General features: G+C 51.9%; 1 protein-coding gene across 2 annotated transcripts; it reads left to right on the top strand.

Moving 5' to 3' along the window:
• Positions 1-244: 244 nt before the first annotated feature.
• adora2aa (adenosine A2a receptor a) lies at positions 245-26,355 on the top strand. Of its 2 annotated transcripts, none has more exons than XM_078421501.1 (3): positions 245-661; positions 9,042-9,701; positions 22,978-26,355. In XM_078421501.1, the coding sequence occupies exons 2-3, from the start codon at positions 9,355-9,357 to the stop codon at positions 23,903-23,905; spliced, it is 1,275 nt and encodes a 424-aa protein (XP_078277627.1). In that variant the 5' UTR covers positions 245-661; positions 9,042-9,354; the 3' UTR covers positions 23,906-26,355. The 2 variants fall into 2 exon arrangements, with proteins under 2 accessions (XP_078277627.1, XP_078277628.1); XM_078421502.1 differs by lacking the exon at positions 245-661 and adding an exon at positions 3,829-3,873.
• Positions 26,356-27,936: the final 1,581 nt, after the last annotated feature.

The raw sequence follows: 27,936 nt of genomic DNA, 5'->3' as shown, positions 1-27,936 counted from the left end.
CTTGGGAGGGTATTTTTTTGTTTAATACTCGCTGTTGCTTTGAACTAAATGAAAACTCTCAGGGGAACGGCAACGATTGAACTAATTTCCTGATTGGTCATGTTGCCGTTCCACCACCGCAGCCACCTGCCATCCGGATAAGCTTTTGTTTCGTGCATTTGTTGCCGCCTTTCTTTCCTCGCTCACATCTTTCCCACTCAGGACGACTCTTTCCCACTCTGTCTAGGGAAGCCTGGGAAGAGGACGTGCAGCCAGGAGGTGTGAGTGAGTGTGTGTGCTCACCAAGCTTGGCCGGGCTGCTGTCACCGGTCGCTGTTCACTGACAATATCTGCATCACCGACCCACTCACTCACTGCTCGGTGTGTGTGGCTTTGCAGGTCTCGGTGCGGAAGATCCGGAGTCTGACTCGAGAGGAAAGTAGCAACAGGAAATGCCCTCACTTTGTCAACTTCTCCATTGAATAACGTGCTGTGCGCTGGGGTCGCCGCCTGGTTTCAGGGTGTAGGAGATGCCGAGCCACGGAGTCAGAGGTGGCCGAGGAAGCGAAGACGTGTAGACTTCAGTCCAAACTCAGAACTGTTGGGTGGACCTTGCAGTCGAGGTCCGCGGGCTGGAACTAACGGGAGACCTGAAGACGCCAGTTACACGACCAGTGCAGTGGTGGGTAAGGGAAGGGGGGAGAGGGGAGAGGGGGGGGGGGGGAGGGGGGAGAGGGGAAGGGGGGGGGAAGGGGGGAGAGGGGAAGGGGAAGGGGGGGAGAGGGGAAGGGGGGAGAGGGGAAGGGGGGAGAGGGAAGGGGGGAGAGGGGGAGAGGGGGAGGAGAGGGAAGAGGGAAGAGGGAAGAGGGGGTGGGGTGGCGAAGTGGCGAAGTGGCGAAGATGAAGTTCTCCTTGTTCACGGGGAGGTGGACGGTACCGAACTACACACCCAGGCCATGTGCACTCGCTGCCGGACTCGGGCAGCCGCGGCGCCGGGTCGCAGCTCGACGCAGGGTGGGTCAGGACTGACTCGGGCGCTGTCTGTGTGGAGTCCGCACCTCCCCGTGGCCACCTTCGTAAAGACGCGCGGGCTGGGAGAATCCAGGGGAATTATGTTAGATTATGAGAATGTAATAAATTAGATGGATGTAGGATTAGTGTGACTCGGTGGTCGGCACGGACTCGGTGGTTGGCACAGACACGGTGGGCCGAAGGGCCTGTTTCCGCGCCGTATCTCAATAAACTTGTCGTTTGTTACCAGTTCTTGACCGGATATTTTGAAGGCAGATATTGACGGGTTCTTGCTTGGTGCGGGTGTCAGGGGTTGTGGGGAGAAGGCAGGAGAATGGAGTTGAGAGGGAGAGATAGATCAGCCATGATTGAATGGCGGAGTAGACTAGATGGGCCGAATGGCCTTATTCTGCCCCAGGAACTTATGGACTTTGCTGGAACCCGGAGCTGGGGGATTCTTTGCTACTTCCCCCGCAAAGCCAGGAATGTCAGCCGGAGTGTCTCTGGTTTGACAGATTTGGAGACCGCCAGCGATGGGTTCCGGAGTCAGGGGAGAGGGGGAGAGGGGGGGGGGGGGGCTGCTGGGGGAGACGGAGCCAACTCTGGGGGTCGGCCCAGAGAGCGGACGGGCAGCTGTAGCAAATGCATAACTCCACCAAGACAGCACCCGAGGTCTGGATCGCACTGGGGTCTCTGGCGCTGTGAGGCAGCAACTCTACCCGCCGTGCCGGGTTGATTGGCGGATATCGGGTGGGGAAGGAAGGAAGGAAGGAAGGAAGGAAGGAAGGGGATAGTAAGTCTGGGTGGAAGGTGGAGAACGAAAAGGTGCGATACTGGCACCTGAAGGGAAAGGAAGCTGAAGAATAAAATGGGGCAGTTGGCAGGTGGCAACAACAGCACTTTGGTCACAGAGTAACCAACTCTGGTCATCGAGTGGAACAACGCAGAAACCCACCCAACATCAGCCCACCCACCATCTCTAGGACCATAAGGCATTGGAGCAGAATTAGGCCATTCAGTCCATCGAGTCAACTCCGCCATTCAGTCGTGGATGATCTCAACGCACTCTGCTGCCTTCTCCCCGTTAGCTTTATCGTCCTTCCCAATCCAGAACCTATCAATCTCCGCTTTTAAAATACCCAAAGTCTTGGCCTCCACAGCCGCCTGTGGCAACGAAATTCCACAGATTCACCATCCTCTGCCCAAAAAGAATCCCCCCCCCCCCCCTCCCGCTCGTCTCTATTGCAATCGTTGTTTGTGGGACAGGGAGACGTGGCCAATGCCACAGAGAGCAGATCAGAAATTAACAAATGGCCGATTGGAAAACCCTTTCCACAACCAGTGCCCAAGGATGTCAGTGAAGGAAGGAAATGCAGATGCTGGTTTACACCGAAAATTGACACAAAATGCCGGAGTAACTCAGGGGGACAGGCACATCTCTGGAGAGAAGGAATGGGTGATGTTTCGGGTCGAGCGAGACCCTTCTTCAGTTGGATAATTCAACTGGATAATTGGCCTGGTGATAGGAGACAGACAGTGGTGGAAGGGTGTGTTTCTGATGGGAAGTTTGTGAGCGGTGGTTCACTGCGGGGGTCGGTGTTGGGACCCTTGTTGTTTGTGATATGTATTGGTGATTTGAATAGAAAAAGGTGCGTTCAGCCCGCAGTCACCGGACGCACAGTGAGAGGCAATGATAAATCCCATGTTGTACTGAGCCCAGGCACCACGGTAAAGACAGCAAGCAGTTACTCCACACACTCGGTGACGGGGTGGACACCCGGCGGGGGCAGAGAGACCCGACAGTAGATCGCACAAGAGGGTGTTGGATAGGATGTCCCCCTCTCCCCCAGGGCGGGGAAAGCCGCGGCTCCTTGGCAGGAGAATGACCACATGTGCAATGATCCACAGCGGTTGGACAATTCTCAATGCCCCGCTCCTCTAATGTTCACTGTCCTTGTTCCAAAGTTTGCCACTTTCAGCATTGTATCATATGCTCTTGGTGTAGTTGCAACAGTGTTTGAGGTGGAAAGTTCTAGAGCTTGTCCTCACATTGTCCACCCATGAAGACCCCGCGTTGTTACTTTGGGGTGCGACGGTTTCCCAGTGTCCGGGAGATCGGGTCAAAACATAGGGGAGAGGAGAGGGGGAGGGAGGAGAGAGGGTGGGATGAGAGGGGAGGGGATGAGAGGGGAAGGGGTGAGAGAGGATGGGATGGGAGGAGAGGGGGTGGGAGGAGAGAGGGTGGGATGAGAGGGGAGGGGATGAGAGGGGAAGGGGTGAGAGAGGATGGGATGGGAGGAGAGGGGATGGGAGGAGAGGGGATGGGTGGAGAGGGGATGGGTGGAGAGGGGATGAGAGGAGAGGGGATGAGAGGAGAGGGGATGGAAGGAGAGGGGAGGGGATGGGATGAGAGAAGAGAGGGGAAGGGAGGAGAGGGGATGGGAGGAGAGAGGGTGGGATGAGAGGGTGGGATGAGAGGGGAAGGGAGGAGAGGGGAAGGGAGGAGAGGGGAGGAGGAGAGAGGGTGGGATGAGAGAGGGTGGGATGAGAGAGGGTGGGATGAGAGGGGAAGGGAGGAGAGGGGAGGAGGAGAGAGGGTGGGATGAGAGAGGGTGGGATGGGAGGGGTGGATGAGAGGGGATGGAAGGAGAGAGGGTGGGAAGCAGAATGAGGGTGGTTGAGTGAAATGGAGGATAGTGGGAGAGTGAGGGAGGGGGAGGCGGTAGAGAGCGGAGGGGAGGGGAGGGGAGGAAGGGGTGGGAGACGGAGGAAGAGGAAAGGGAGGGCCGGGGTTGGAGCTGAGTGTGGAGCCGGCGCCCGGTGAGGGAGGGAGGGGCAGCGGTCCGGAACGTGGCCGGGATCCGGAGTCTACAGAGGGACGAGGTTGGCTGCTTCGTGAACTGGTCCGGGGGTGAGGCGGGCTCCAGGGGGGGAGGGAGGGGAGCGGGGTACTGGGGCTGGGGGGGGTGGGTTCCAGGGAGTGGGGGTGAGCGGGGTGCAGGGGGGTGGGGGGTGGGGTTGGAGGGAGGGGGGGAGCGGGGTGCAGGGGGAGGGGGGGTGGGGGTTGGAGGGGGGGGTGGGAAGCGGGGGTGCAGGGGGAGGGGGGGTTGGAGGGAGGGGGTGCAGGGGGAGGGGGGTGGGGGTTGGAGGGAGGGGGGGAGCGGGGTTGGTGGGAGGGGGGGTGCGGGGTTGGTGGGAGGGGGGGTGGGGGTTGGAGGGAGGGGGGGGAGCGGGGTGCAGGGGGAGGGGGGGTGGGGGTTGGTGGGAGGGGGGGTGGGGGTTGGAGGGAGGGGGGGTGGGGGTTGGAGGGAGGGGGGGAGCGGGGTTGGTGGGAGGGGGGGTGGGGGTTGGAGGGAGGGGGGGAGCGAGGGGGGGGGGTGGGGGTTCGGGGGGGGGGGAGCGGGGATTAGTGGGAGCACGGAGCCGGGCGGGCGGGGAGCTGATCCCGGGGGACGGGGCAAAGTTGCAGAGGACAAGGTTGTGAAGTCTTGTATCTGAGGCACTCGGGCAGAAGCGAGGTATCGTCCACGGTGCGGACACCCCGGGGGCTGCGGTGGTCTCGGGGTGGGCAGCGGGACCGGGACCCCCGACTGGGCGACGTCCCGGTGTCGATGCTCGGTCTGGCGGGGTCGGGGAGCGGGGAGCGGGGAGCGGGGAGCGGGGAGCGGGGAGCGGGGAGCGGGGCGGGTTGGACAGGGAGGGAGGGAGCCGGGCGGTGGGTTATTGCAGCCACCGGTCAGGACGTGAGGGGAAGCCATGCGCTCACTCCCCGTCTCCAGCCCAGCCCGCCCGGCCACTCACTCACCCACCCACTCACTCACCCACTCACTCACCCACTCACCCACTCACCCATTCCCTCACTCACTCCCTCACTCACTCACTCACCCACTCACTCACCCACTCACCCACTCACCCCCTCACCCACTCACCCACCCACTCACTCACCCACTCACTCACTCACTCACTCACTCACTCACTCACTCACTCACTCACTCACTCACTCACTCACCCACTCACCCCCTCACCCACTCACCCCCTCACCCACTCACCCACTCACCCACTCACCCATTCCCTCACTCACTCCCTCACTCACTCACTCACTCACTCACTCACTCACTCACTCACCCCCTCACCCACTCACCCACTCACTCACTCACCCACTCACCCACTCCCTCACTCACTCCCTCACTCCCTCACTCACTCCCTCACTCACTCACTCACTCACCCACTCACCCCCTCACTCACCCACTCACTCACTCACCCACTCACCCCCTCACCCACTCACCCCCTCACTCACTCACCCACTCACTCACCCACTCACCCCCTCACTCACTCACCCACTCACCCCCTCACTCACTCACTCACTCACTCCCTCACTCACTCACCCCCTCACTCACCCACTCACTCACTCACTCACCCACTCACCCCCTCACTCACTCACCCCCTCACTCACTCACTCACCCCCTCACTCACTCACCCACTCACCCCCTCACTCACCCACTCACCCCCTCACTCACTCACCCACTCACCCCCTCACTCACTCACTCACTCCCTCACTCACTCACCCCCCTCACTCACCCACTCACTCACTCACTCACCCACTCACCCCCTCACTCACCCACTCACTCACTCACTCACCCACTCACCCCCTCACTCACTCACCCACTCACCCCCTCACTCACTCACTCACTCCCTCACTCACTCACCCCCTCACTCACTCACCCACTCACTCACTCACCCACTCACTCACTCACCCACTCCCTCACTCACTCACTCACTCACCCCACTCCCTCACTCACTCACCCCCTCACTCACTCACCCACTCACTCACTCACCCACTCACTCACTCACCCACTCCCACACTCACTCACTCACCCACTCACCCACTCCCTCACTCACTCACCCACTCACCCACTCACCCACTCCCTCACTCACTCCCTCACTCACCCACTCACTCACTCACTCCCTCACTCACTCACTCCCTCACTCACTCACTCACTCACTCCCTCCCTCACTCCCTCACTCCCTCACTCAGTAACTAACGCAGCGAGATGTCGGCTCGCAACATAAAGGAAAAGACCTTCGATCTGAAACACATCAAAAGGGCAAACGGGGAGAGGATAATTGGTGGGAAGTTAGTTGTTTGTTTGCAGAGTGACGGGGTCAGGACACGCTCCAGCACTGTTCCAGGAGTCCCAGTGCACTTGTACTGTCCAGTGTGGGCGCCACACTTGCACCAAGCCAGTACGCGATCAACCCGGACACCCATAAGGATGTTACCGGCATTTAGAACAATAGACAATAGGTGCAGGAGGAGGCCATTCGGCCCTTCGAGCCAGCACCGCCATACAATGTGATCATGGCTGATCATTCTCAATCAGTACCCCGTTCCTGCCTTCTCCCCATACTCCCTGACTCCACTATCCTTAACAGCTCTATCTAGCTCTCTCTTGAATACATTCAGAGAATTGGCCTCCACAGCCTTCTGAGGCAGAGAATTCCACAGATTCACAACTCTCTGACTGAAAGGAGGTTGAATTGGAAGGGGAGGATAGATAGGCTGGATCTGTGCTCTAGAGTATAGGAGGCCTGATGGAGGTTTATAGCCCTGAGGTGTGTAGAGAGGGCGGGCAGTCTGTTTTCCATGATTGTAGTGTCTAGTACTAGAGGACAGAGTAATTCAGTCTGGACACAGACCCTTCTGCCCAGTGCATCCACGCCGACCAAGAGGCTCCACCTAAGCTAGTCCCATTTGGTCCATATCCCTCTAAACCTTTCCTGTCCATGTACCTGTCCAAGTGTCTTTAAAATGTTGTTTTAAAAAAAATAGAGGTTTAAGGGTTTTAAAGGGGATCTGAGGGTTCGGACGAGTAACTAGCGTGTGGATTATTTACAAAATGCTGGAGTAACTCAGCAGGTCGGGCAGCATCTCGGGAGAGAAGGAATGGGTGATGTTTCGGGTCGAGACCCTTCTTCAGACTGATGTCAGGGGGGCGGGACAAAGGAAGGATATAGGTGGAGACAGGAAGATAGAGGGAGAACTGGGAAGGAGGAGGGGAAGGGAGGGACAGAGGAACTATCTAAAGTTGGAGAAGTCGATGTTCATACCAAGGGGCTGCAAGCTGCCCAGGCGAAATATGAGGTGCTGTTCCTCCAATTTCCGGTGGGCCTCACTATGGCACTGGAGGAGGCCCATGACAGAAAGGTCAGACTGGGAATGGGAGGGGGAGTTGAAGTGCTCGGCCACCGGGAGATCAGTTTGGTCAATGCGGACCGAGCGCAGGTGTTCAGCGAAGCGATCGCCGAGCCTGTGCTTGGTTTCGCCGATGTAAATAAGTTGACATCTAGAGCAGCGGATGCAATAGATGCTAGCGTGTGGAGCTTGCTGGCACAGGAGGAGGTTGAATCAGATGCGTTCACATGGTTTAAGAGGCACTGACATTGGAGGATACTGTCCTAATGCTGGAAAATGGGATTAGTGTAGAAGAGCAAAAAGATCAGGATTGACAAAGCTCCACTTCCATGCCGAATGTCCTCACTCTCTGGATGCCCCATGGAGAGTGAGATAGAGAGAGAGTAACCCAGAGAGAGAGAGTAACAGTTAAAATATAACCCAGAGAGATAGAGAGAGAGAGAGAGAGTAACCCAGAGAGATGGAGTAACCCAGACAGAGAACACCCCTTGAGGACATCACCTACAAAGAACATAACCCAGAGAGAGAGAGAGAACATAACCCAGAGAAAGAGTAACCCAGAGAGAGCAACCCAGAGAAAGAGTAAACCAGGCAGAGAGTAACCAAGAGAGAACGTAACAGAGAGAGAGCATAACCCAGCGGGAACATAACCCAGAGAGAATGTAACCTAGAATGGGAGTAACTCAGAGAGAGAGTAACCCAATGTAAATGTAACCCAGAGAGAGAGAGAGAGAGTAACCCCAACAGGACATAGCCCAGAGAGCGCTTAACCCAGAGTCACTGTAACCCAGAGTCACTGTAACCCACAGTCACTGTAACCCACAGTCACTAACCCAGAGTCACTGTAACCCAGAGTCACTGTAACCCACAGTGCACAACTCAGAGAAAGTGTAACCCAGTGAGAAACCCAGTGAGAGAGAATAACCCAGAGAGTGTGTGGGTGTGTATATGTTAGTGTGTGGGTGGGTTGTGACTGAATGTGTGTGCAGAGAGATTAGGTGGGGGGTGGAATCTGGGATCTAAAAGTTATGGGTGTGGATGTTATCCTGCGTTTTGCTGCCACTTAGTGTGCCGTGGATCTCTGCGTCTCGGTGTGACTGGGTCCCTGCTAATGTCCATGTCCCTGGGTGCATCCGTGTCCCTGGAGATATCCATGTCCCTGGGTGTATTTGTGACCCTGGGTGTGTCTGGATCACTCCACCACTGGGTATGGCAGTAGACAGGAAGGAGATTGATTCTGCCCTCCAGCCCCACTTCCTGACCTGCCGCTGCGAGCTGGATCCTGTGATCCCCTCGTCAGTCATGATGGGCCCGTGTCCAGTGGCCCACCACCTGCTCACGGTTGTGTTCATGTGTCCTTGGAGAAGGCAGGCAGTGCCCGCTGCTGCATCGTGGCCAGTGGACACAGAGCAGCCTCACCATCCTCCACAGCCCTGGGACTGTGTGATGTGTACTCAGACCAGGGCCAAGAGGTCCTGGTGCACCTTCTCCTGACCCTACAGTTCCCTCTTACCTCTTCCTTTCCACTACCCCATTAGAGCAGTGCTTCACCTTGTAGTCCCTGAACAGAGACAGGCAGCAGGGAGCCGTTGGAGGTGAATGCTCGGTCTCCTGCCTCGCTGTGTATCTGAACACCGTTCCTCTCGGCCTTGCAGTACCCTTCTCTGCTCCGTCCTTTGCACAAATACTGGCCCGTCCCTGGCGCGCGCGTGGCTGCCTCCCCTCATGCACCACAGAGACGTTTGCTCAGACTCTGCTTGGTGACATTCCCAAGATACGAACGGTCATCTTAACTCGACATAATTCTATGCCCCCCCCCCCACCCTGTTCACTTACATTTTGAACTGTTGCATTGCAGAGCTGTGTGTTGGCGACGTGGGGGATGGAAGCCCAGAGGCTGTCCTTGTGGTGAGGAGTTGGCGTGGAGGAGAAGCACTGACCGGTGAACTGGCCCAGCAACCCCACTCACGGACCGGAGTGGATTAGTCGGAGCACTGTGAAGAATGAACTCGTGCTCTCTGTAAGGAGGGAAGCCGTGGCTGAGGAGGGAGAGCGCCGCTGCCTATGGTCCTGATCTCTGGCGTCGGTCACGTCACACCCTTACCCTGGCCGTGAGCTGCAGACATGGACTGCGTTCTACCACAGCTCTCCAACACCTTGCTGGCTGCACTATGCAAACGAAGGAGGAGCAGGTGTGGGACAGAGTGATCTACATCGTGTTGGAGGTGGTGATCGCTGTGCTGGCAGTGCTGGGGAACGTGCTAGTGTGTTGGGCCGTCTACCTGAACAGCAACCTGCAGAACGTCACCAACTTCTTTGTGGTCTCGCTGGCCGTGGCGGACATTGCTGTGGGCGTGCTCGCCATCCCCTTTGCCATCACCATCAGCACTGGTTTCTGCTCGCTCTTCTACGGCTGCCTGTTCATCGCCTGCTTTGTGCTGGTGCTGACGCAGAGCTCCATCTTCAGCCTGCTCGCCATCGCCGTCGACCGCTACATTTGCATCAAAATCCCACTCAGGTAGGAAGCTTGAGCCCAGACAGGGAGCGTCGGGGGAAGCTCCCAATGCTCTTGATCAACGCTGGTCATTTCATGACTTCTCAATATTCCAACTCCGATCTGCATAAAGTGTATTTTGGTCCCCTGGGAAAAGTGGGCGTTTGGCGCAGTGTGTGTCTGGAATGGGGTCCAGCTACATTCTGGTGCGCAGGATGATACCGAGAGCCCATCTGTAAGAGTGTAGAAGCTGGGCTCAGTAACCCAGGAGGCTGGTGGGGGTGGAGGAAGCTGCCCTATGTTTGTCAGACTGAAGTGCAGTCGAGGCAGCACAGACACAGGCCCTTCGGCCACCCAGCCTGTGCCGACCTATTCTACCCGTCCCTACAAACACACAACCTCCCCCTTGCTTTGTTACTAAATCCTGATGCTTGGATACATTTCTCTTTTATTGTGAAATGAAAAAGTAGAGTTCCCAGGTTCGTAAGGCATGCAAGAGGGAGGAGGAGAGTGGATCTAGTTTAGTCCAGTGCGGGTACATCTGGCTGAACAAACTGCATTCATTGTAATGACTTGATGAAGCCAATAGGAACTGGCCAATTAGATGAGCTACGATGTTACATTTGATGGTTTGGGCTGCTGGGGGAAGAGGAAGAGAGAGTGAGGGAGACAGAGAGCACAATACAATACAATATATCTTTATTGTCATTGTACAGGGGTACAACGAGATTGGGAATCCCATACGATGCAATAAATTAATTAGTTAGTCAGTATTAATTTAAACAACCCAATGAAACAAATTGGAACAGTTTTAAAACAGAATAAAGTGCAAGTAAGTCTATGCTGGATCACTGTGCGATGTGACCATCCGGCTCAGCAGGACCGGTTCATAGCAGCTATGGCCCTGGGGATGAAGCTGTTCCTGAGTCTGGAGGTGCGGGAGTAGAAGGTCTTGTATCGTCTGCCCGATGGTAGAAGTTCGAACAGACTGTTGCAGGGGTGTGAAGAGTCCTTGTGAATGCTGGTGGCTTTTCTGAGGCATCGTGTGTTGTAGATGCCCTCCAAGGCTGGTAGCTGTGTTCCGATGGTCCTCTGAGCTCCATGGACTACCCGCTGAAGAGCTTTCCTCTCTGCCTCCGTGCAGCTGAGGTACCACACAGGGATGCCATGCGTTAGGATGCTCTCTATGGTGCAGCGGTAGAATGTCGTCAGCAGCTGTTGGGGTAGACCAGACTTTTTCAGTATTCTTAGGTAGAACAGTCGTTGCTGTGCCTTCTTGACCAGCGCAGCAGTGTTATTGGACCATGTGAGATCCTCCGAAATGTGAGTGCCCAGAAACTTGAAGATGGACACTCTCTCCACACTGTCCCCGTTGATAAAGATCGGGGCATATTCCCCGTTGGGTGACCTACGGAAGTTGATGATCAGGTCCTTGGTCTTGGAGGTGTTTAGGGACAGGTTGTTATCGGAGCACCAGTCCGCCAGGTTCTGCACCTCCGCTCTGTAGTTTGTTTCATCACCGTTGGTGATCAGCCCAATCACCGTTGTGTCGTCTGCAAACATGACAATGGTGTTGGTGTCGAATGCAGGAACACAGTCATGTGTGAATAGGGAGTAGAGCATGGGGCTCAGAACACAGCCCTGTGGTGTGCCGGTACTCAGGGTGATAGTGGAGGACAGGTACGGGCCCATTCTCACTGCCTGCGGTCGCTCCAGCAGGAAGTCCAGGATCCAGTCGCATAACGACGAGCTGAGGCCTAGCTGGTGGAGTTTGGTGATGAGCTTGGTGGGGATGACCGTGTTGGAGGGACAGAGAGAGAAAGTGGGGAGCACAGAAAGATCGTGATAGAGAGAGGGGGAACACAGAGAGGGGGGACAGAGAGAGGAGGGGGACAGAGAGAGGAGGGGGACAGAGAGAGGAGGGGGACAGAGTGAGGAGGGGGACAGAGTGAGGAGGGGGACAGAGTGAGGAGGGGGACAGAGAGAGGAGGGGGACAGAGAGAGGAGGGGGACAGAGAGAGGAGGGGGACAGAGAGAGGAGGGGGACAGAGTGAGGAGGGGGACAGAGAGAGGAGGGGGACAGAGTGAGGAGGGGGACAGAGTGAGGAGGGGGACAGAGTGAGGAGGGGGACAGAGAGAGGAGGGGGACAGAGAGAGGAGGGGGACAGAGAGAGCAGGGGGACAGAGTGAGGAGGGGGACAGAGAGAGGAGGGGACAGAGTGAGGAGGGGGACAGAGTGAGGAGGGGGACAGAGAGAGGAGGGGGACAGAGAGAGGAGGGGGACAGAGTGAGGAGGGGGACAGAGTGAGGAGGGGGACAGAGAGAGGTGGGGGACAGAGAGAGGAGGGGGACAGAGAGAGGATGGGGACAGAGAGAGGAGGGGGACAGAGAGAGGAGGGGGACAGAGAGAGGAGGGGGACAGAGAGACAGGGTAGAGAGGGAGAGGGGGAAAGAGAGAGGGGGATAGAAGGAGGGAGGATAGAGGGGAAACACAGAGAGAGGCGGCAAAGAGAGAAAGGGTCAGTGAGAGAGGGGCATCAAGAGTGAGATAATAAAGAGAGGCACAGGAAGTGAGAGGGTAGAGACCAGCCACCACCCACACCGACTCTGCCTGATTGTACCCTCCTTGATGCACTCTCCACACAGCCCACACCATCTGTTCGTTCAAGTCTTGACTTGAAGCTGCAGCAGTTACGTGCTGATACTGATCACTGTGACCCCCCTCCCCCACCCACGTATCATTCTCCCAGCCCGACAATGACCCCTGCCTGGTCTGTCTTCTCCTCTCCAGTATTTTAAACCCCTGTGCTGATTTCAATTAATATGACCTGGCAGCACCTTTCACAGACCTTCTCAAAATCCAAATGTATCACATCTGTATCTTCTGTCTATTCTGCTAGTTACATCCTCTTTAAAATAAACCAGATTAATGATGTTCTCCTCCTAAATCCAGATTGACTCTTTCCGGTCGGTACGATGGCCATTTTCCAAGCTCCCTGCCACAGATGTCAGGCTAACCAGTCTGTAGTGCACTGCTTTCTCTCCGTCTCTCTTCTGATGGGGTTATATTTGCTACCCTCCAATCTGTGAGAATCATTCTTTCATCTATGCGACTTTGGAAGACCGGGCTTTGTCCTGCCTCTCCCCTTTCCCAGCTCACCCCCTCCCAACTCCCTCCCACCCCCCACAAAGAGTCTGAAAAGTATCCATGTTCTCCAAAGATGCTGCCCGACAGTTGATATACTCCAGCACCTTGTGCCGTTTTGATGGCACTTCTCTGCGTTAATTCCACAGTATGATTTCTCCTGCTTCGGAGTGTAAGGGAACCATGTTTGGTTTAGCTAATCCATGCCGCATTGCACATCCGTGGAAGCGTTAGATTTTTATGTTGCTCTCCTCTGAGCCGACTCTGGAGGCTGAAGGAGTGGCAGGTGGTCTCCTTGTCAGGGCCTGTGGCTGTGCGGGTGAGAGTGACGTGGACGCATAGTTGGAGATTGAGAGCAGAGGAAACCTGTCAGTGAACCACACTTGAGATTTCCTGAGCTCACGAGCGTCAGTGAGACCAGTGCACAAAGTCTGAGCAAAAGTTTTTCACCTGAAATGTTCACTCGGTTTCTCTGACCTGCACACTGTTTCCAGGTTTTCTGATGTTATTCTTGTGCGCACGTTTCTCCTCCAAATAATTTTGATAACAACATGGCTCTGGCCAACCCTGGAGCTTGGGGTAGCAATGACCACCACCCAGCTGGTCGCAGGTTGAAATGCGGCTGAGCTTTGAGTGGTTTGAGATTAGAGTGGTTCAGCTGCAGGGAGAGGTTGGATTGTTTTTTCTGGAATGTGAGAGGTTGATAGCAGTATATAAAATTATGAGAGACTGTCAGAACCTTTTTCCCGGGGTGAAAAAGTGCAGCACTAGAGGGCATAGCTATAAGGTGAGAGGGGGGTAAAGTTTAATGGCCACATGCGATGCAAGCATTTTACACAGAGAGTGGTCGTAACCTGGAATGCATTGCCAGGGAGGCAGATAAGATTTAGAAACGTTTAGAAGCTTTTCGTTAGGCACATAGAAGTGCAGAGCGTAGAGAGATATGGATCATGTACAGGCAGATGAGATCAGATCAATTGGACATCATGTTCCGCACATACACAGTGAGCCGAAGTTCCACAGTGGGCTGCTGTACTTTTCTATGTTCTGTGTTAAAGCAGGCCACACTGTAAGACGTGTCCATCTGCGTGAATGTGAGAAAAGCCATGCCAGAGAGAAGTGGCAAAAATGATGCAGGGTGGCGCAATGTCGCAGCGGTAGAGTTGCTGCCCAAAAAGACCTAGGTTCCATCCTGACTAAGGTGCTGTCTGACCGGAGTTTGTACATGCTCCCTGTGACTGCTTGGGTTTTCTCCGGGTGCTCCAGTTTTCTGCTACACGCCAAAGACGGTTTGTAGGTTAATTGGCTTCTGCAAAAATTGTTAACTGTCCCTTGCTTGTGTTGGATTGTGCTAGTGCACGGGGTGATCACTGGTCAGCTCAGACTCGGTGGGCCAAAGGGCCTGTTTCCATGCTGTATCTCTAAAGTCTACAAATGTGTCTGATTATACGAGGTTAGGTGTTGGATGGAAGAATAGAAACACAAAACTACGGTTCAGTGGCGAGACACCGGAGTGCTGGTGCTTGGTGTCTCCAGCATCACAAAGGTAGCGTAAAATACAACGCAAGGTGTTCAAACAAACGCAGTTGCAGCACTGAGCTAAGTGTGGACCTTCTCGTCAAAGAGAGCTTACACTTGTTGATCACTGATTGCTGGTGTGAGGCCAATGTTTTGTGAGGAGACAACAAGCTGAATGTGCAGATGATCTGGTGGATAGCAAACTGAGCGATGGTCTTATGGAGCAGATTGACAGGGTGGTTGCTTGAGAGGATGTTTTCTGGTTGAATGTGTGACAAGAGAATCAAAAGTGGTTGATTGTCAAATGCGTGTGGATGGAAGAGTGAAATTCATACTGGCCACAGCTTGACAGGCCCATTAATGCAACGTCACAATAAATAAACATTGTTGTATGATGGAGGGTCACGTATGTGGGGTGCGTGAGGGAGCGTGGGTCGTTGATGCAGTTTGTGTCAGGGAGGATCCGTACAGGACATGTATGAGGGAGGGAGGTTTGTATGGGTGGGCTGTGTGAGTGAAGGTTGTACATGTGGATGTATGGGAGCTGTGTGTGAGAGGGTCTCGTACGTGAGCAGTCTCACCTGTACCTATAACTCTCCCTGTGCCCCCTGTTCCAGTGCCCAACTCCGCTTCTCTTCCTGTGTCATAGAAAATAGGTGCAGGAGGAGGCCATTTGGCCCATCGAGCCTGCACCACAAGTGTCCTGCCTTACCCTGCTCTCTGTATTCCTGCCCAGGCCCTCTATCCTCATGTCCTGTCCTGTCCTGTGTATTCGTGCCCTTCCCTGCCCTGCTCTCCATCCTCATTCCCTGCCCTGCCCTCTGTATTCCTCCCTGCCTTGCCCTGCTCTCTACCCTCATTCCTTGCCCACTGCATTCCTACCCTACCCTGCCCTCTGTATTCGTGGCCGGCCTTGCCCTCTATCCTCATTCCCTGCCCTGCCCTCTGTATTTCTGCCCTGCCTTGCCTCTGTTGTTGTTCTCTGCCCTGGTAGGTTACAAGCACTAGCCTTCTCCAGACGTTACAATCACTGGCCTTGAGGCTGTGTTTTATGCGGAGCTGTTAATAGAAACTGACCTGTGGGTGACCTGGTCCAGGAAACCTATCAGTCACGTCCTGTACCCCTCCTTGCTGCTCGCCTGGGCCCTGTGTAGTGTCAGTGTGTGCAGTGTTTGTGTGTGCGTCGTGTCTGTGTGTGTAGTGTGTGTGTAGTGTGAGTGTGTTTGTGTGTGTGTGTGCGTGTAGTGTCTGTGTGCCTAGTGTCTGTGTGCCTAGTGCGTGTGTGTGTCTGTGTGTGCGTGTCTGTGTGTGCGTCTGTGTGCGGCGTGTCTGTGTGTGCATGTCTGTGTGCGTGTCCGTGTGTGCGTGTCGTGTCTGCGTGTAGTGTCTACGCACTTAGGTTTTTATAATAAAAGAGTCGGGTTTACTTTGAATAAATGATAATTCTTTGTACATTTAGTGTTGTTGTTGCATCCAATGTGCCTGTAAAACTAGCAATTTAAAAAATAACTGTTCCCATTCATATCCAGGGCAAAGGATAAATAAATGCTCTTAATTTTGAGATCACAAATGTTAACTTCTTCAATTTTGCAGAATGCATTCACTCTGTTGTGAATATTGCAGGATTCAGATAATACCTGTATCTTTCGCACTTTATCATTTTTCTGCACTGTGCTTATTTCACTCCCTCCATTTCTAACGTGTCCTTCCTTCATCGTTTACTACTTACTGTACTGCTTATGTGGTGGTTGTCAAGACCACCTGTGCAAGAGATTTAACATTGAAGCCTGATGTGGGTACGAAACGTATCTTGTGCCTCTTGCAAGGAAAAGCCTAGGAACTATAGACCCATGAGCCTAACATCTGTGATAGGCAAGTTAATGGAGACGATCGTGAGGGATAAGATATCCATGTATTTGGATAACAGGAGCTGATTAGGCACAGGCAGGATTGTTTTGTACGTTGGAGATTGTGTCTTAAGAATCTGATTGACATTTTTGGAGTAACCGAAAAGGTTAACGAGGGCAAAGCTGTAGACATAGTTTATATTAACTTCAGCGAGGCATTTGATGAGGCTCTGCAGGAGGCTGAGGGGTGATCTTGGAGAGGTACATAAAATCATGAGGGGAATAGATATGGTCAATGCACAGGCACCTTTACCCGGGCCAGGGGAATCAAAAATCAGGCAATATAAGTTTAAGGTGAGAAGGGAACGATTTAATAGGAACGTAAGGAATTTTTTCACACGGAGGGTGGTGGGTATATGGATTGGGCTGCCAGACAAAGTAGTTGAGGCAGGTACTATAACATTTAAAAGGCATTTGGACAGGTATATGGGTGGGAGGGGTTGGAAGGATACAGGCCAAGCACAGGCAGCTGGGAGTAGTGTAGATGAGGTATCTTGATTCACATGGGCAAGTTGATCCAAAGGGACTTTCTGTGCTGTATGACTCGGTGTTGCATTTTGGGAAGTCAACCAGGGCAGGATCTTCACGGTGAATGGCAGGGCCCTGGGGATTGTTGTAGAGCAGTGGGATCGAGGAGTGCATGTACACAGTTCCCTGAAAGTAGCATCATATAGATAGGATGGTAAATAAGACTCTTGGTATATCTGCCTTCAACAGTCAGGATATTGAAGAGAGAGAAGTTAGATATTATGTTACAGTGGTTGAAGATGTTGGTGAGGCTGCATTTGGAGTTATGCGTTTTGGTCACAGGGAGGATGTCGTTAAGCTGGAAAGAGTGCAGAGAAGATTTACGAGGACTTTATTCCTCGGAGTGCAGGATCATATAGAGGAGTATAAAATAATGAAGAGAATAGATAGGGTGAATGTACAGTCTTTTACCCTGAGTTGGGGAATCAAGGACATAGGTTTAAGGTGAGGTGGGAAAGATTTAATCGGAACCTTGAGGGGCAACTTTCACAAACAACGGTTGGTAGGTAGATGGAACGAGTTAAGAGAGGAGGTAGTTGAGGCAGGTATTATCACAATGTTTAAAAAATATTTGGACAGGTACATGGATGGGAAAAGGGAGAATATGGGCCAAACGGCGGGTAGGTGGGAGTAGTGTGGATGGGGCGTCGTGGTCGGAATGGGAAAGTTGGGCCAAAGACCCTTTAGTTTAGACTTTAAATATACAGTGTAGAAACGGGTCCTTCGACCATTGAGTCCGCACTGACCAGTGATCACCCCATGCACTGGCATTATCCTGCACACTAGGACAAGTTACAATTAATAGAAGTCAATTAACCAACAAACTTGTATGTCTTTGGAGTCCTATTACCGTGCATTATAACTCTATGACTATTGGAAGATGAGCATGCGTCTTCGCCTCAGTAATATTATCTCCCCCCCAACATACCCACACCAATCAATCGAATTATTTGCACTTTGCTGTCCAGGAATTGCATGCATCCAACATTTAATGGACTGTGTTTTGGAAGGTGCTTGGGGAGTACACAATGTGGCAGGTTGGATTCAGCCTTGAGCTGGCATGTTGGAACATAGCGGGTGCCTGCCAAGTGGCCCAAAGATCCTTGTGTCACTCGGCCCGATAGTGCTTATGCCGCGTGGCCTCAGAAGGTGCAGTAATACTGGGTCAGGTGCTGTAATACTGAGTGAGGTGCAGTGCTGTAATACTGGGTCAGGTGAAGTGCTGTTATACTGAGTCAGGTGCGATAATACTATCAGGTGCAGTGCTCTAATACTGGGTCAGGTGAGGTGCTGTAGTACTGAGTCAGGTGTAGTGCTGTAATACTGGGTCAGGTGCTGTAATACTGGGTCAGGTGTGGTGTTGTAATACTGGGTCAGTCAATACTGGGCGGCACGGTAGCACAGCGGTAGAGTTGCTGCTTTACAGCGAATGCAGCGCCGGAGACTCAGGTTCGATCCTGACTACGGGTGCTGCACTATAAGGAGTTTGTACGTTCTCCCCGTGACCTGCGTGGGTTTTCTCCGAGATCTTCGGTTTCCTCCCACACTCCAAAGACGTACAGGTATGTAGGTTAATTGGCTGGGTAAATGTAAAAAATTGTCCCTAGTGGGTGTAGGATAATGTTAATGTGCGGGGATCGCTGGGCGGCACGGACTTGGAGGGCCGAAAAGGCCTGTTTCCGGCTGTATATATATGATATGATATGATATGATGAAGCTCTCAGGGTGGACCATTCTAAAACTAGAGGGCAGAGTCTTAAGGTGAGAAAGGAGGTGGGACTTTAGAGGTAACGTTTTCACTCACAGGGTAGTGCTTATCTGGAATGAACAGCCAGAGGAAGCTATAGAACCAGATTCAATTACTATATTCAAAATAAATTTGGACAGATGTATGAATAGGAGGGGTTTTGTGGGCTCTGGGTCAAATGCAGGTAAATGCGACAAAGTACTTATTTGGCACAAGAACAGGCCTGTAGGCCCACAATGTCTGTACCGGACATGATGCCAAGACAATCACTTATCTACCTGCACGTAACCCATATGTCTCCATTCCCTGCGTATCATAGAACGTAGAACAATACAGCCCATAGGGCGGCTCGGTGGCGGGTGCTGTCAGTACGGACTTTGCACGTTCTCCCCGTGACCACATAGGTTTTTACCGAAATCTTGGGTTTCCTCCCACATTCCAAATGACGTACAGGTTTGTAGGTTATTTCATAGAGTCATTGAGTGGCCAGTGTGGAAACAGGCCCTTAGACCCAACTTGCCCACACCAGTCAACATGTCTCAGCTACACTGGTCCCACCTGCCTGCGCTTGGTCCAAATCCCTCCAAACTTGGCCTATCCATGTACCTGTGTAACTGTTTCTTAAACGTTGGGATAGTCCCAGCCTCAACTACCTCCTCTGGCAGCTTGTTCCAAACACCCACCACCCTTTGTATGAAAAAGTTACCCCTCAGATTCCTATTAAATCTTTTCCCCTTGAACTTATGTCTTCTGGTCCTCGATTCCTCCACTCTGGGCAAGAGGCTGTGCATCTTTGGCTTGGTATAAATATATATTTTTTAATTTAAATGATCCCGAGTGAGTGTGTAGAATAGTGTCAATGTGCGGGGATCGCTGATCGGTGTAGACTTAGTGGACCGAAGGGCCTATTTCCGCGCTGCCTCTCTATACTAAACTAAACAAAAACAGGCCCTTCAGCCGACAATGTCTGTGCTGAACATGAATCGAAGACCATAATTTATCTACTGGAACATAATCCATAGCCCTCCATTTGCCGCATATCGAATATGCCTATCCAAAAGTCTTTTAAATGCCACTTATGTAACTGCTTCAACTACCAACCCCGACAGCGTATTTCAGGCACTCACTGCCCTCTGCACAAAAAAACTTGCCCTGCATATCTTCTTTAAGCTTTGCTCCTCTCACCTTAAAGCCATGCCCTCTATTATTTGATTTTTCCATCCTGAGAAAAAGATCCTGACTGTCTACCCTATCTAAGCCTCGCATAATTTTATTTACATCTATCAGGTCTCCCTGCAAACATTGGCTTTCCAGAGAAAACAATCCAAATCTGGCCAACCTCTCCCTGTAGTCAATATCCCCTGATTCCGGTATCATTCTGGTAAACCTCGTCTGCACTCTTCCCAAAGCCTCCACATCTTTCCTGTAAAGAGGTGACCAGAAACGCACACATTACTCCAAATGCTGCCCAACCAGTGTGCTATTAAGCTGAATCATGACTTCCTGACTCTTATACTCAATGCTCCGAACTATAATAGCAAGCATCCCATATTCTTTACCACTCTATCTATCTGCTTGTACTAGATTCTTCAGCTCGCCAACACCTTTTAGATCCCTCTGCACCACAGTACTCCCAGCATCTTACCATTCACTATGAAGGTCCTACTTTCATTTGACTTCCCAAAATGCAACACCTCCCACTTATCTAAACTCCATTTGCCATTCCTCGGCCCATTTGCTTTCATTTCATTTAGTTCCCATTGTATTTCTCAATAACCACTCACACTTCTAGATCTCTCTGCTCTACAACCCTCCCCAGTACCCTGCCATTTACCATGAAGCCCCTGCCCTGGTTCCCTTCGGATCGACTTGCCCACGATATCTCATCCACACTAGTCCCATCACCCCGTATCCTTCCAAACCTCTCCATAACACCTTGCACTTATCTCCATTAAACTCCATTATCCATTCCTCGGCCCACATGCCCAACTATTCACGGTCTTGCGGTAATTTTTTACAAGCAGCATTATCTATTTTACCGCCGACTTTAGGGCCATCTGCAGACTTCCTCATCAGGCCTTTTATATTCTCATCCAAATCATCAATATAAACCACAAACAGCAATGGTTACAGGCCTCCAGTCCAAAAAACAACCGTGAAGCCAATTCTCTACCCAGTGGGCTACCTCTCCCGGGATGCCTCGCGATCTAACCCTCCAGAGCGGCTTCCCAGATCAGTCCGCCAAACAATCTTCCATCTTCACCCTCGGCTTTCTACCATCAAGACAGTTATGTGTCCATAATTGAGGAGTTTGTAACAACCTTGTGGAAATGTGAAGCAGACCTTTTGTTATGAAACGAGGTTTGAAGGAAGGTCACATGAACATCATGATGGAGTTGCCACGACAGCCAGGGATCTGTTTATTGCATGAAGAGTGTGAGCTGATCCTGTTGTTAGTAAATACACAGGGATTCCGTTACACTTGGATGAGACAGTCAGTGCCTGTTTAAAAAAAGTCTCTTCCTTTTCCCAAGGGAGCGTTTGGAATTTGCAGTTTGTTTATTAAAGTTTCCATTTTAATCCCAAGCTTTTGTACTCAACACAGTAAAATTTGATGCCAAGTGAACAGGAGTCAGAGGGTTCACTGCCTCCCACTCGCCTCTTGAGAATCCACCCGTGTGGCAACCGGAAACAATCTCAAGCCGCTGAAAGCCAAATAAAACCATGCTCCACCTATGGAGGTGGCTGACACTGCTAGTGGAGCCTTAACTAGGGAGTTTAATCTGGCACTGAAACACTTTCATCGGGCTCGGTAACAAGACCGGTGTTGCGGTGTGGTTTGCTTATGTTCATAAGGAAATGATATGCGACCTTCACTCACCTGGACCTGTGGGTGCTCACCCACATCAAGCTGTTGAGCTGCTCCACATCGCCACCATTCTGGATAAGCCTAAACACACACGGGACATCTGGTGTAGATCTACACACAGAACTCAGATACAGAACAGATGTATACCCGGCCTTGTCGACCTTGCAAACTCTCCTCACAAACATCTGGGGCCTGGAGTCGAGGGGAATGGCCCGACAACAACCTCATTGACTCCTCCATCACAGGCCTGGGTACATCAGGCTCAAAGCTGGTGGGAGAGCGATCCTCGAGTGGGTGTGCCCGTCAGTAACTCAGAATCTGGGCCGGTCCTCCCCTGATTCACAGTTCATCTCGATCAGCAAAAGGGGTACAGAACAACCCAGGGTGGGCTACTTCAGGGTAGCACTTTCCAAGTGTGGATTGTTCCTACTGCTTACGAGTTTTCCAATAACTTGATCAGATCCATTGCCTGGATTACAGTGTATTAGTTATTAATAACCTCCTATAGCTAATTCCTATTACTATTAACAGAGGATTATGGCTGAGGCATAGGAGAAATTGGACAAACTCGGGTTGTTTTCTCTGGAGTGTCGAAGGCTGAGCGGAGACCTGATATAAGTTTATAAAGTTATGAGAGGCATAGATAGGGTAGACAGTCTGGAAATCATGATGCAGCCTTATAGGACTGATGTTAGACTACATTTGCATTTGTGTTGCGGGAGGAATGTAGAGGCTTTGGAGGCCACTAATGATGCCTGGATTAGAGGGGATGAGCTGTAGGGATAGGTTAGACAAATTTGGATTGTTTTCTCCAAAACTCTGAGGTTGCAGGGATTCTGGATAGAAGTACATAAAATTATGAGAGGCATAAATAGGGTAGACAGTCAGAACTATTTCTCAGGATGGAATTATCAAATACTAGAGGGCATAGCTTTAAGGTGAGAGTGGCAAAGTTGAAAAGAGATGCATGGGGCAAGTTTTTTTTACACAAACAGTGGTGTGTGCCTGGAACGTGCTTTTGTGTGTTGTGTTGTGGTGGAGGCAGATACGATAGTGGCATTTGAGACTTTTGGATAAGCACAAGGATATGCAGGGAATGGCGCCATATGGATTATGTGCACGCAAATAAGGGTTGGCTTTGTCATCATGTTAGGCACAGACGTTGTGAGCCGAAGGACCTGTTTCTGTGCTGTACTGTTCTAAGTTCTATTGTAATCTTGGACAACCTTCATTACTGCCCACTCAACCACCAATTTTGGTGTCATCCGCAAGCTAACTATTCATGTCACTTACATTCTCATCCAAATCATTAATATATTTGACAAATAACAAGGAACCGGGCAGCAACCGCTGTTGCACACCACTACTCACTGGTACCAGAGTGGGCATTGGCCAGGGTCATGGAGGGGTTAGGACTGGGCTCGGCAAAGAATGGCACCGCGTCAAGAGTTGACATTTTACAATTCTCTTGCTATAACTGGAAAGAAGAAACTTTTCCTTTTGATTTTGGCTTTACTCTCACTCCGTGCTTTAGTTGTTTGCCAAGGTTACAGGTGTGTAATTAACTCACTGTCTTCTTGTTGCAGATACAATAGCCTGGTGACGGGTTCTCGTGCAAGGGGAGTCATCTGTATCTGTTGGGTCCTGTCCTTTCTAATTGGGTTGACCCCGATCTTTGGCTGGAATAAATCCAATCACAACATAACGGTGCAAATGAATGGGACTCTACGATGTAGGGATGGCATGGTCCCCTGCCTGTTTGAAGAGGTGGTGACCATGGAATATATGGTCTATTATAACTTCTTTGCCTGTGTCTTGGTTCCCTTGCTTTTAATGTTGGGGATTTATCAGAGGATCTTCATGGCTGCTCGCCATCAACTCAAGCAGATGGACTTTAACAGCCTGCAGCCGGAGAGGAGCAGGTCCACCCTGCAGAAGGAAGTGCAGGCAGCCAAGTCCTTGGCCATCATCGTGGGACTCTTTGCTGCCTGCTGGCTCCCACTGCACATCATCAACAGTGTGAGCTTCTTCTGCAAGAAGTGCCGCCCGCCAGCCAGCGTCCTCTACTTCGCCATCATCCTCTCACACGCAAACTCCGTCATCAACCCCTTAATTTATGCCTACAGGATCAGAGAATTCAGAATGACCTTCCGGAAGATTCTGAAGACACGTGTTCTGAGGAAAACAGACCAGACATTCACAAGGCAGAACACGAGGCGCTCCATTCACATCAGTGGAGACAATGTAAACCTTCAGATCAACGGGTGTGGCCTAGACCTTCTCAACACTGGTGGCGAGGAAGGAGGTGTTGCAGATAGAGACATTGTCCAACATCAGCAAATTCCAATCCGCCGAACAAACGGGAACAGCCCAGGACACCCAAAAAATGAACAGTTTCTTTGTCAAGGCCAAGGATTGCCGCAGGAGCGGGGTTTGTGTGGTTGTTGCCATGTACATCTCCACACAGCCTTTCCACACAAGGCTTCCTGCAGTGCTCTGACTGATGCCTCCTGACCGGCAAGCAAACAAGGCTTCAGCTTGTTGTTGTAACAGCAAGGCGAGAGGTTGCATGGCGCAGAGAGAGGGAGAGCGGGATACAGGAAGAATAATAGCAGAGGTGTGTGATGGAGCACCTCAGCACAGGTCCTTGGCTTGCCGCAGCGCTGGACGCCTCTTGTATTTGTTGGGGAACTGCTGCTCTCATCTGGAGAGAGGATGGTGTCAGTCCTCACACAACTCACAGAGTGCTGTGTCTCCTCTGAGGGCTGTACATGTTGGCTGCCCATGACTAAATATCCAGCTCCTCCCATAGCCCAGGTTAAGACTGGACTCACTACATTGCTTCTGACTGTTCACTCAGTGCACCTCAGGTGCTCTAAGCCCAACTGTCCAGGATCCTTAGTGCTTTACGGCAGATTGTTTTTGCTGCCTTCCAGTATTTTAATTGTGAACAAATCGATCCTCTAGATCACTGTCCTAAGTTAGTTTCCTCTTTGGTGGTTAGAGGCACAGAGTCATACAACATGGAAACAGGCACTTCAGCCCAACTCAGCCATGCCGACCAAGATGTCCCATCTAAGCTAGTCTCAATTGCCTGCATTTGGCCCATATCCGTCTAAACCTTTCCTATCCAAGTATCTTTTAAATGCAGTTATGGTATCATATCATATCATATATCTACAGCCGGAAACAGGCCTTTTCGGCCCTCCAAGTCCGTGCCGCCCAGTGATCCCCGTACATTAACACTATCCTACACCCACTAGGGACAATTTTTACATTTACCCAGCCAATTAACCTACATACCTGTACGTCTTTGGAGTGTGGGAGGAAACCGAAGATCTCGGAGAAAACCCACGCAGGTCACGGGGAGAACGTACAAACTCCTTACAGTGCAGCACCCGTAGTCAGGATCGAACCTGTGTCTCCGGCGCTGCATTCGCTGTAAAGCAGCAACTCTACCGCTGCGCTACCGTGCCGCCCTTGCCTCAAGGTACTTGCCTCAATTACTCCCTCTGGCAGCTCGTTCCGTATACCCACCACCTTTTGAGGGATAAAGTTGCCCCTCAGGTTCCTATTAAATGTTTCCCCTCTCACCTTAAACCTATGTCATCGGGTTCTTAATTCCTTTACCCTGGGTAAAAGAGTGCACAATTATCCTGTTTATTCCCCTCTTGATTTTATACACCTCTATAAGATCACCCCTCAACCTGGCCAACCTCTCCCTATAGCTCAGACAATGAGTCCTGGCAACATCCTTGTAAATCTTCTCTACTCTCTTTCCAGCGTAATGACATCCTTCCTATGGCAGGGTGACTAAAACTGAACACAACACTCGAAATGGTGCTGGCTTCTTGGAAAACTGTGCCACTGTTAGTGTTGCCGGCACAGGTCAAGCTCTCAAACGTTGGCTGAATTCTGTAATTTATTTGTATCACTAATATTTAAAATTAAGGAAGCTAAAAGTATCCTTTAAGAATGAAGAAGAAGGAGCAGCTGGAAGAATTCAGCGGGGCAGGCAGCATTAGTGGAGGGAAATGGACAGCACATGATTCAGGTCCGGACTCTTCATCTGGACTGAAGTCAGTATTACAGAGGTGAGGGAAGGAGGGCAACGTTGGAGCAAGAGCTAGTAAATGATGGGCAAAGACAGGTGAGGAGGGGTGTGTAGGAAGGAACTGCAGATGCTGCTTTACACCGAAGATAGACACGAAAAGCTGGAGTAACTCAGTGGGACAGACAGCATCTCTGGCGAAAAGGAAGACGTTTTTTCGAAGGAGGGATTGACTGGCAGATGGAGTCAGGTTGAGGAGGGAAGGGTGGAGGTAGCCACAGAGGCTGGGAAAGGTTGGGAAGATTATACTTCACGTTTCCATCTTCTCCTGGCAATATGACTTTCACAAAGGCGCAGTCTCGAGCACAGCTTGACCCGGGCCAGTGAGGGTGGCCTGGAATTTTCTGGCTCGACCCAGGCTGCTACCTACCCGACCCAAGCTCCCACTACAGATGGAGGTCGTGTTCTGGCTCTTGCCTTTACTGATTCCTTCTCCAACCTCTCACCTTTAGGGCTCTAATTCAGAAGCTGGTTCTCTGCAGTTATTTGTTAGAATGGTGTGCCCCCCCCCCCCCCCCCTAGCCCCTTTGTTGGACTGTTCTCTACCCAGAGTCAGAGCTGCAGGGAGTGATCAAGTAGCCTGTCGGACTGGAAGATGACATGGGAGTGGGGGGCATGGGTTGATGAGCAAGACCTGCGCTGTGGACATGAAGGATTATGGATGATGGGGATCAACTGGACTCTGTTGAATGAAGATGCAGGTGCAGCAGATTCTGCATGTTAGAGAAATGGAAGTGAATCGGCAGATGAGAGTGAAAGGCGGGTGGAGCAATTACACGGGGTGAGGGTAAGGCGATGAGGCTGAGCAGAGGGTAGGATCTTCTGAGGATGGCTGGAGATGAATAGTGTTTGGGTGAGGGCTGTGATAGGGAGAGGAAGGGGAGCAGAGACTGGGAGGTCTGTGGGGTTGAGGAGAGGGGAGATGTGACCGGCTGTGGTCAGGATTGAGGAGGGGGGGGGGTTGTTATGGGGTTATGATTGGGTTAAGGAAGGGCAGTGAGTAGGGTAGGGGCAATGCAGTGACTGGGAGTGGATATGTGAGGGTGCAGTGACCCGGAGTGGGTATGGGTGGGCATGCAGAGAGGTTGGGGCAGCAGTGACTGGGAAGGGTGATGCAGTGAGAGGGGATGGGACATTGTGTTGGGTTCAGAGGTCTGACTGAGATTGGCTCGGTGGGCAGCGTGTGTGGAGGGGCTGTGAGACGAAGCTGATCGAACTCTTGGCTCCGGATCAGCAGGATTGGTCGATGGTCCCGCGTCAAGCCCAGTGTTTCTGACTGTTCACCGCAATGCTTTAGATGTTGCTGACTGTGCCTAACTGTGTCTTTTTTTGTTGTTGTATCAAATGGAAATGCCGCATTAAAATGTTTCCTGTGGTGACCTCCATGATTCCCTCTGACTCCGCCCTCTTAGAGAAACCAAGCAAAGGTTCACAGAGAGTCCAGTTCGACACTCAACGGTCAGTGTGGAGATGGTGGGGGGAGGGGAAAGCTATGGCAGAGGGGAAGCATTCTGGAACCTGGGGTGGGTGGTGTGAGTTCTGGGGGCAGGGAGTGTTCTGGGGAGTGGGCACGGTCGGGGGAATTACAGGGGACAGGGGAAAGTTCTAGGGTGAGACGGGGGTGGGGTAGAGGAAGAGGGTGAATCACAGGGGTGAGCAAGGGAAAATAGACAGAAATGGCTCATTCTGGTACAGTCCAGGAAACCAAGTTCCCTAAAGTTGTAGAATTCAACACTGAGTCCAGAACACTGCGATGTATCCAGAAGGAAGATGGTGGTGTTGGGCCTCATTGTAAAAGCAAGGAAGCCATAGATCGACAGCTCAGAGCAGCAGTGGGATGGGGAACGAAGGTTGCTGATAGTACTCAAGGTTGTCCCTGTGGACAGAACAAAGTGATCACCAAATTGCATTTAGTTTCTTCTTTGTTGAGGCCACATTATGAGCACTGAGTGCAGTACACTACATTGTTTATTGGAAGTGCATGTGGATCACTGCTTCAGCTGGAAGGGGTGCTTGGGTCCCTGGATGGTGGAGAGGGAAGAGGTGAAGGGTTTAAGTCTTCCATTGCCGGTAGGCACAAAATGCTGGAGTAACTCAGCGGGTCGGGCAGCATCTCAGGAGAGAAGGAATGGGTGACGTTTCGGGTCGAGACCCTTCTTCAGATGACCAGGGGATCTGAGGAAGAATCTTTCCCCCCCCCCCCGAGTGTGCTAGGAATCTGGAACGCACCATCTGACAGGTGGAGGCAGAGACTCTTTTGGGATTGCGAAAGCATTTGGACAAGCACTTGAATAACTGTGGACCAAATACTGGTAAAGGGGTCAGGGCTGGGGACTTGATATTGGCATGAACTCTTTGGGCCCATGGGCTGTTGTTTGCAGCATAGATCCCAAAACCTGCAATGTTAACCTGATAGGAGGTCATTGTTGACCAG

This window comes from Rhinoraja longicauda, chromosome 25 (genome assembly GCF_053455715.1).
Source record: "Rhinoraja longicauda isolate Sanriku21f chromosome 25, sRhiLon1.1, whole genome shotgun sequence".
Taxonomy (NCBI): Eukaryota; Metazoa; Chordata; class Chondrichthyes; order Rajiformes; family Arhynchobatidae; genus Rhinoraja; species Rhinoraja longicauda.
Note: the sequence above shows the minus strand (reverse complement) of the source record. Positions and strands in the feature narration are given on the sequence as shown.